The 10,168-nt window shown below is 49.0% G+C and overlaps 1 protein-coding gene across 1 annotated transcript in view; it reads left to right on the plus strand.

Annotated features, from left to right (window-relative positions):
- The window catches only part of ERN1 (endoplasmic reticulum to nucleus signaling 1), a 59,244-nt gene that overhangs the window by 38,415 nt on the left and 10,661 nt on the right, over window positions 1-10,168 (plus strand). Inside the window, exons 16-17 of the mRNA XM_012662737.1 lie at window positions 2,619-2,766; window positions 3,772-3,899. Of these exons, the coding sequence (XP_012518191.1) occupies window positions 2,619-2,766; window positions 3,772-3,899 (276 nt within the window). The remainder of the gene's footprint in view (window positions 1-2,618; window positions 2,767-3,771; window positions 3,900-10,168) is intronic.

Below are 10,168 nucleotides of genomic sequence, written 5' to 3' on the forward strand. Positions count from 1 at the left end.
TATTTTGTTTCATGGTATTGACATTTTGAAGAGTCCAGGCAGTTATTTATAGAATGCCCCATTCTGATTTGTTTGTTTATTTCCTTATGACAGTGTTTAACATTCCTCTCTAGTCCTTGTATTGCCTGGTCAGTAAAAGGTAGGCGTAGAGGCTTGATTAGATTCAAGTGAAATGTTTTTGGCAAGAATAGATCCCAGGTCACTACATCAGAAGGCACGTGATGGCAGATTGTACCATTATTACTGTAGCCCTGTTAGTGATGCTGCCTGGATCACCTGTCTTAGCGGATCCCCTGACTGTCGAGGTGCATTTCCCCCTTGGTGCTGGTCAGTGATGTTCAGGGCGCTGCCTGGGTACCGTGCGAGCATCCCGTTTGCCAGCCAGGTCATTCACTAGGGGTCGGCACCTACTGCCCATCCTTAGCTGACGTTTTTCTGTAAAGAGCTTTCTTTGTACTCTGTTTCTTTTTTTTCTTAATCACTATGGACTCAAGGATTTAAAAAATAGTATTATAATCATTTGTACTCTTTTTTATTTTTTGTCCTTACTTTTGATACTAAAAGTTGGCCAGCAGGAGCTCCTCCCAGTGGCTTCTGCCTCTGTTTGCTGGGAGCCCACGCGTGATAGAGCCCCTGGCTCTCTCGCACAAGTTGTCGGGGGCTCCCCTCGTACTTGCCCTGATCCAGGCCTGGGTGGGCTCTGCCGTCCTGAGCAATCAGGCCCGGGAGATGCCCTCTTACCCACCTCACTGGGGACCAGTGGCCCGTCAGTTAATCACAAAAGGCAGTTACAGTGAAGAATCATAAGAAAGTACACACACACCTTGCACATTTTATTTTATTTTATTTTTGGAGACAGAGTCTCATTCTGTTGCCTGGGCTAGAGTGCCGTGGCATCAGCCTAGCTAACAGCAACCTCAAACTCCTGGGCTCAAGCAATCCTCCTGCCTCAGCCTCCCGAGCAGCTGGGACTACAGTACACATTTTATTTTAACTTAAAGCAGTAATGTGATCCCTGAAGTCACAGTAGTCTTTTGCCATAGATCAAGATCTTTTCTTCAGAGTTGGGTCTGACTTACTGGAGTTCATTTTCTTTCTTTCATTAAGCATACTCACATGCCACTTCTGTGACTTCTCGACTGACACTTAGACATTTCAAACACTTGCTCAGCGGGCTGAGAGCAGAATCCTAGTTTAAACTCTTTACGTCCCAGTCTTCACAGTCAAATCTCCCCCGCTAAATGCCACAGCGGCCCTCGCAGCCACTCTCTTTTAGTCTTTCCAGAGATTCAATTTACCTCAACCTTTGTGGCACTTGTGTTCAACAGTTCGTGGAATGTTTAAATTACAAGAGCAAGTGGGAAGGAACATCGCTGGGACCAGGCAGGCGAGAAAGGCGCCTGCTCATCTTAGCGTGGTCTATGGCGACAGCACCGGCTGCAGAAAGCGCAGGGGCATGGGGGTCCCGTGAGAAGGTGAAGTGGCAGTCGGGGGAGAGCTCCAGCTGTGGCGGCCGTGTTCCTTCTGTCCTGAATCTGTCACCTGCCTGAGGGGAATTCTGATGAGATGGAATCCGGAGGACTAGGTTTGGGAGTTAGAAGACCTGAGTCTAGTCTTGGTTTGTCACTATCCAGCAATGACCCTGAGCTTGTCATGGAACCTTTCTGTCTGTGTCCTCATCTGGAGATGATGACGTTTGCTCCGCTCGCCTCCCAGGGCTGCTGTGAGGCTGAATGAGCGTGCGGGTTGTTCAGGGCGCGTTTCCTCAGCATGGAAGGCGAGCCCCCCCAACCCCGGTCGCCTCTCACTGGACACTCACGTCGTCTGTGGGGTCTGAGACGTGGAGCCTCAAACAGGGACCCAAGCCGTGCTCGGGAGCCCTCCTGCCCTCCGTGTCACACCCCAGGAAATATGAGCTGGAAATCACATGTGTGCATTTCCCTGAGAGGAAGCTCGTCTATAGACACTGGATGGTTTCATGGGATAAGCGAGAGGCGTCACCAGATAACGTCAAAAATGACCTCATTGGAGACTTGCCAGATGGTTTCTTTCTGGGACTATTTTTGAACCAGAAACTGTTTCGTTCACTTATTAGCAAAGTTTTGATACTTACTATGTGCAGGCACCATTCTAGGCCCTGGGGTAACAGCAGAGAAGCCAACACGCAGAGACCCTGTGTACAAGGCCTCTCATGTTGGGTGGGGAAGGAATATCCGACGGCTGGGAGACAGCTTTCCGTGGGCCAAGGGCTGTTTTCAGTCACCACTTTCACGTATTACCGCTTCTAATCTTGACAGCAGCCCCGTGAGGAGCACACCATCACCATCCTCATCTCGCATGTGAGGAAGTCGAGGGCTTCCGGCTGCCAAGTACAGGGCTGGCATCCCAGGCAGGTGGCACCCAGTCCACGTCCTCCACTGTGACCACTGACACTATTGGCACTGCAGGATGCCCTTGCTGCTCTGGGCAGCTCACACACACACACACACACACACACACACACGTCAGCTCCCGGGACACCTTCTGGGAGCGGGAGCAGCAGTGACGCTCCCCACTCCCTGGCTGCGAGGGAGGTGAGCACCCTGCCCCAGGCCTCTCACACCCCTGTCTCTTTTCAGACCTACACAGTGGACATCTTCTCTGCAGGCTGCGTCTTTTACTACGTGATCTCTGAGGGCAGCCACCCTTTTGGCAAGTCCCTGCAGCGGCAGGCCAACATCCTCCTGGGCGCCTACAGCCTCGACTGCTTCCACCCCGAGAAGCATGGTGAGTGGGCCGGGGTCGTGAGTGGCTCCTCGGCCACCTGCATGGCCCAGTGGGATGGGGCTGGTACTGCCTCTACACCCCCAGAGGACTGGCTAGGCTTGTCCCTGGGGTGCTCCTTCTAAAGCCAAGAAGCTCCAAGGTTCCTCCATGTCACCAACTACCTGTACAACTTGGGCAAGGCCCCCTTTGAAGACCCCTGATTTTCAACTTGCGATGTGAGGGTTAAATAATCTCAGGTCCCTTCCTGCACTTGCGTTTGGGAAGACAACTCGTCTGTGCTCCATAAACTGGACTCTGTCACGTGGGGCCCGTGGTCGGCAGGCGCAGTCCGTGCTGGACTAGGGACAGACGGTCTTTGTCCTAGAGCTCCCAGGGCTGGTGCGGCAAGTCTTTCTTCCTGACTTCAGGTTTTCCTAGGTTATAATTGGCCCATGACACCCCAGGGCTGCCTTTTAAAAAACTAGAACTAAATTATTGTCCTGCTGATGAGTTAATTTTCCTTACTCATTGTAGAAAAAACAGATTAGCATAAAGGCTCATAATCCCATTACACAGGGAGAATGACACAGGGAGAATAATATGTCGGGGTATGTGTTCTTCTCATCATTATCTGGACAGTGTGCATCTTTTTACTAAAATGGGGATAAACTGTGCATACCGTTTTGCAGCATGCTTGTTTTTCAACGTCACCTTGACTCTCTATGTGCCGATCCGTGTGTAGCCACAGACGGCCCACAGCTCGTAGTCCGGCACACGCAGGCACAGCGGCGTATCTGCCCGAGCTCTGATGCTGCGTATTTCCAATCTCTCCTTTGCACAGACTGTGCAGGGAGGACGCTGCTTATTAGCTGAAGTTGTGTGTGTGTGTTTAATGATTTTATTGGAATAAATTCCTGTTAGTAGAATCCTGAGTCAAAAGGTATGCAGATTTCTAAGGCCTTTGGTATTTTATTGTGTCTTTGGGTTGGTAATACTAAGTTGCTTGTTTATTTCCCTCCTCCACAGAAGACGTCGTTGCGCGTGAACTAATAGAGAAAATGATCGCGATGGATCCGCAGAAACGCCCCTCGGCGAAGCACGTGCTGAAACATCCGTTCTTCTGGAGCCTGGAGAAGCAGCTCCAGTTCTTCCAGGTAAAGATGTCTGTTTTCTTTATTAAAAATCTTCATCTAATGTTTTCCAAATCTTGAGAATATAGAGAAGAACAAAGAATAAAACCAATGACCCATAATCCTGTAACCAGGAGATAACCATGGTCGATGCTTGTATATATTTTCTTATATGTGTAAAAGTAGAACTGGGATCAAACTATATATACAGTTTTGTATCCTGGGTATTTTTTTACTGTACATATTTTAAGTATTTTTCATGTTAAAGTTCTAAAATTTTAATGACTGCAGTATCCTATCATACGGATGTGCCATCATTTTTAAACTTTATATTAGGAAATTTCCAACTATACATAGAAGTGGAGCGAGCACTGTAATTCGCTCCCCTTCACGTGTCTCCCGGGTGCAACGAGCATTCGCTCGCCCTCCACCCGCTCCCCAGCCCGGATTATTTTGAAGCAAATCGCAGGCATCATATAATTTCATTCAAGTGTCATAAATTCAAATATTTCCTTAGATTGGATTTTTTCTATCGTCTTTTACTCAATCTTTGCCCAGATCTCATTTTGCTTAAAGTAGATTTTGCAATGTTAAATTGTAGGATCAATGACTATGAACTCCTTTGGCAGTTTGACAGTCCTATGGCCTTGTGACATTGCCAGGTGAGTTTGTGAAGAGTGATGTGTTTCTCAGAGTCTTCTGTAGTGAGTTGAGCATAACTCAGCCAAACGTCTCCCGCCCAGCGCGCAGATCTGACGAGCGGCGCTGCGCTTCTCCCCCGTGTCTGGGCAGAATGCAGCTCGGTGAACACTGTGATTCAGAGGTGACTGTCACGCTGTCCTGGAGTCTGGCTGGGGCCTTGGCTGTAGTGAAGCCCCTAGAATTAAGCGCCTCGAGGGCAGGGGCGTTTGACTGCTACGCTCACTGCTGTGTCCCCTCTGCCGAGGGAGTGTAAGAACCGGTCCCCCTCGGCCCCAGGAACAGAGAAGCAGAGTCACCGAGGATGCAAATGGCAAAGGAGTTTATTTGCTAGCTCGAGCTAGGGTCCAAGTCCCAGAGCACCAACGCAGTGGCCTCCCTAGGAACCAGGACCCCGCCCCGGGGTAAAAGTGAAGCTTTTATACTTTTGGTTGTGCACGACACACCGGTGACATATGATACGCTGAGCCCACCATCCCCTTTCCCCCTTTGTCCATTGGTTCCTTTAAAAGTGGAGGATTGTTTTGACCCCTGATTGGGTGGTCCCAAGCCTCAGGATTTTTAATTTTCGCGCAGGCGCCAGTTCTGATCTGCGTTTGGGGAGGGGGACTGAGACTTAGGCCTACTCTAGGAAGTTCAGCCTGTCATGGAGTCACTCCTGCCCTGTTTTTTTTGATTAACAATATTTGACTAACAACTAAAAGCAAGCACGGTTACAGAAGCAAATGGCATTAGTTAAAATCAAAGAGAATATATTTTTTTAATCTAAAACAGTTTCTGTTTCACACAAAACAAAGTACATTTTCCTACTATCAATTCCTGCCTTTCATTCCCCCCTTTTTTTTGTTTCTACGAGCACTCTTGCTCATATGTGGGGTCCTGTACTCTTCCCATTTTTAAGCAGGTATCACGGCTCAGCCTTTGGTACTGCTGCCGTAATACCAATAACTGCACGGTGTTGACTCGCTCTTTTACAAAAGAGAATATTTTGTTTAAAACACACGGTCCGACAGTGAGGATGAGCAGAAGTATAATTAAGGGTCCTAATAAGGTGGAAAGTAAGGTAGTTAGCCAAGGGGAGTTATTGAACCATGACTCAAACTATTTTTTTTCCTGTTCACGCTCTCGTCTTCGCTTTGCTAGTCCTTTCCTGACTTTAGTCATGGAGTCTCTAATTACCCCTGTATGGTCAGCGTAGAAGCAGTATTCTTTTCCTAGGGCTGCACATAGCCCTCCCTGCTGGAGGAAAACTAGGTCCAGCCCCCTTCGGTTCTGTAGCACCACCTCAGACAGCGAGGTCAGTGATTTTTCTAGAAGGGAGATGGATTTTTTAATTTTGGCTATATTTTTATCTATGGCAGCCCTTAAATTATTGAACCCTCTGTGCTGCACTGCTAAAGATGATATTCTTGTTCCTGTTCTTATTATTTCCAGGCCAAAAAGGGTGGCTAAGGTTACTGCTGTAAAGGGCTTTCTTTTTTTTTTAGTCAAACTGGTACCTTTTGTGTCCTTGGTCCAAGCATCATATATTATACTTTCTTGGTGGTATATAACCTTAGGGAACACTATCACCATGATGCAGAACTCCTCTGACTCATTAAAGACAGATAGGCTGAGGCATGGAGTCAGGCCGGTTTTAGAACAAATTTACCACCCATCAAGTACCGGAATGATTTATTTTTTTTTTCCTGTCTGGTCTGCAACTGAGTGGACACTGGCACAAAGCTGTGCATGGCTAGGGGACACCTTTTCTATACAGGTCTCGCTTCCGGTGACTATCTGAAGTGTCAGCCCTGGGCCTTTGTGGTCCCACTTGTAGGACTCGGGGGTCTCCTCTTCTGAACGGTTGAAGGGGGCAACTATTTCTATTGCTTCATAGAAAGGGGGTCTAATATCATAGCATAACCAACAAGCTTCTGTAGCGTTGGGGTCGGAGCGGTTCAATGTCTCATATGCTGCCGTTAGTATTTTCCATAGGGGATCTCCCGGCTCCTCTGCTCTGGGGGCTACTTGTGGTTCCACTTCCACCACCAGGGTCCTTGAGAGTGAGAGTGGGACGGTAGTTGGGCGTGTGGTGGAAAGTGGGGCGATGGTCGGCTGTGGGGTGTTTTGTTTTTCTACCAGCACTGTATTTGGTCCCACAGCGCCCGAGATGGGAGAAACCTTTAGTTTAATTTGTATCACAGTGTCAAATAGTGGGCGCTGATAGAGAAACAATTCTCACGATAGTCCCGAGAGCCACCGCTTGTCCTTTTTTTTCTCATCTGTAAACCTTACATGAATTAGATTACAGTTAGGGCCATACAGGCGTCGTGCACATGGCCTGACATAAGACATTTTAATGAAAAGGGATTGTACCTTTTATTTGGATTTTTTATCATTGGTGGTCACACACTCTCAGGCTGTATAATAACGGGACTTGATCTCCCCGCACTTGTGTCTTATTTTTTCTATTTTAAATTTTGGACATGTATAAAACTCATTTATACTCATGGATATTTGCCTCTGGACCTGTCTTACCTTTGGCCCTTTTATTTTTTCTAGAGGGCTAATTTTTTTTAAGTTAAAATATAAGTCTGGCCACCAGGTGTTTAGTGGGGCTGTCCCTGAAGTCTTATTTCAAACTTTATGGGTTTCTAAGTTAGTGATTTCCCAGGTGAGGTTGTAGGGCATGTGGGGATTTGGGTCAGTCATTACTTTTCTCATAAGGGTTTTGATTATAAAGGTCACCACAAGTATTTTTATTCCGTGTGCCCTCATGATGGGTCCGGCGGCGGTCTGGTTGTCACGCGAGTCAGTCTGGTCTTCAGTGGATTCTCTGGATCCGATGAGGCTCTCCACTGAACTCGCTGCTGCTCCTGTTTGTCCTTGTTGGCAGGTCTTACGTGAGAGTGGTGTATCCAGGTCGCCACTCCGTCAACCTTTAGGGCAGTGGGGGTGACAAGAATAATCTGAAAAGGTCCCTTTCACCTGGGCTCCAGGGTTTTACTATTATGTCGTTTTACCCATACCCAGTCTCCCGGCTGGTAGGGATGCCCGTTAACCTCTTTTCCCTCCTGTCGGGCCGCCTGGTAAATGGCGCGGAGGGCAGGCCAGATCTGGCTCTGAACCCGTTGCAGGGCCTGTACAGCCTGCAGTACTTCTTTAGGGTTTTCAGGCAGAGCCCCGGAGTTCATTTTTGGTATTACAGGTGGAGGAGCACCGTATACTATTTTAAAGGGGGTTAGGCCTAAGTGGTAGGGAGTGTTCCGGGCTCGGAACAGGGCGAAGGGAAGGAGGGTCACCCAGTCTCCGCCAGTCTCCAGGACCAATTTAGTCAAAGTTTCCTTTAAGGTTCTGTTTATTTTTTCTACCTGCCCTGAGCTCTGGGGATTATATGCACAATGTAATTTTTAGTCTGTCCCCAGAGCCCGGGCTAATCCTTGACTAACCTGGCTTGTGAAGGCCGGCCCATTGTCAGACCCTATGCTCTCTGGCAGCCCGTACCTGGGAACTATTTCTTTTAATAGTTTCTTTGCCACTACTGAAGCAGTTTTTTCTTTAGTAGGAAAAGTCTCTACCCACCCTGAGAAGGTATCTACCATAACCAACAAGTACTTGTACCCATACTTTTTTGGTCTTACCTCTGTGAAATCTATTTTCCAAAATAATCCCGGTTGTCTCCCCCGTTCCCTAGTACCTGTATGGGTCCCTCTGATCCTCCCTGGCTACATAACCTGGCAGACACGGCAGTTTTTGACAACGCTTTCTGCTGCCTTTCCTTGGGACCTGAATTTGAGTTGGGCAGTGTCCAGTAGCTGTAACATCTTTTTTTTGCCAAGATGTATTGTCTGGTGTAAGTGTCCTAATAGGTGGTTCCCCAAGGCTTCAGGAACTACTAGGCGATGCTCTTTGTCTTGGAACCAGTTGTCCTTGCCCTGTGTTGCCTGCAGCTTCTCTCTGGCCCAGTTTATGTCCGTACTGGAATAGTCCGGTTGAGGGGGTATCTCTCCCATCCCCGGGGGCGGCAAGCTCAAGTGTAGGACACCTGTCAGGGTAGGTCCTTCCGCGGCCCTCTTGGCCTCGGCGTCCGCAGCCCGGTTGCCCCGAGCTTTTAGGGAGTCCCCCCTCTGGTGTCCCGGAGTGTGGACTACAGCTACTGCCTTTGGTAACAGGATGGCTTCTAGCAGTTGAAGTATTTCAGGCTTATGTTTGATTTCCTTGCCCTCTGCCGTGATGAAGCCCCTTTTCTTATAAAGGGCTCCGTGTATATGCACTGTCCCGAAGGTATAACGGCTGTCGGTATATACCGTCAGCCTCTTTCCTTGGGCCCGGCGAAGGGCTTCTGTCAGTGTAACCAGTTCAGCCTTTTGAGCCGATGTCCCCTGTGGAAGGCGTGTAGCCCAGATAAGCTTGCCCTGTTCATCTACTATGGCCGCCCCTGTGTACCTGTGTCCGTCCCGGACGAAGCTGCTCCCATCTGTGAACCAGGTCAGGTCGCTGTTTGTAAGCGGGCGGTCCTGCAGGTCCCTCCGGGCCATCTGGGTCTCAGCCAGGATCTCAAGGCAGCTGTGTTCGGGTGTTACTGGCTTGGGGTCTGGCAGAAGCGTGGCCGGGTTTAGGATGGCAGGAGTCCGAAACTCAATGTGAGGAGCATCCAACAGGAGTCCCTGGTAGTGAGTCAACCTTGCATTTGTTATCCACCTTCCTGGCGGCTGCTTTAGGATCCCCTCTATGGCGTGAGGGGTGGTAATTTTTAGGTGCTGACCCAGGGTGAGCTTGTCGGCATCTTTGACCAGCAAAGCAGTAGCTGCGATGACCCGCAGGCACGCCGGCCATCCCGCCGCTATTGGATCTAACTTTTTGGACAGGTACGCTACCGGCTGCTTCCATGGTCCCAGCGTCTGTGTGAGCACCCCCTTAGCTATTTCCTTTTTTTCATCTACAAACAGGTGGAACTCTTTTGTAGGATCAGGGAGTGCTAGGGCCGGGGCCTCCAACATAGCTGTTCTCAGGGCTCGGAAGGCGCCTTTCATTTGTTCAGTCCATTTTCATGCCTGACCTGTTTTATACTTTTTATATAAGGGTCGAGCCTTTTCTGTAAATTCCGGGATCCAGAGGCAGCAGTACCCCACTGATCCCAGGAACTCTCGTACTTCCCGGCATGAGGTCGGGGTGGGTATCCCTAACACAGTTTATTTCATTGTCTCGGTTAGCCACCTTTGACCTCCTTTAATTTTATATTTTAGATAGGTGACTTTTTCCTTGCAGATCTGGGCCTTCTTAGCACTGGCTCGATATCCCCTCTCACCTAGCACTCCGAGTAGGTCCTTGGTGCTTTTTAAGCAGGTCTGCGGGGTTGGGGCAGCTAGTAGCAGATCATCTACGTACTGTAGCAAGGTCACCTCCGGGTGACTGGCCCGGTACTCACCCAAGTCATCACCCAAGTCATCGTGGAGGGCCTCGTTGAACAAAGTGGGTGAGTTCTTAAACCCCTGAGGTAGCCTTGTCCATGTCAACTGCCCCTGGATTCCCCTCTCCTCGTCCTGCCACTCAAAGGCAAATATCTCTTGGCTGCGCAGAGCCACTGCTAAGCTGAAAAAAGCATCTTTTAA

This window comes from Propithecus coquereli, unplaced genomic scaffold, assembly GCF_000956105.1.
Source record: "Propithecus coquereli isolate 6110/MARCELLA unplaced genomic scaffold, Pcoq_1.0 Scaffold119, whole genome shotgun sequence".
NCBI lineage: Eukaryota > Metazoa > Chordata > Mammalia > Primates > Indriidae > Propithecus > Propithecus coquereli.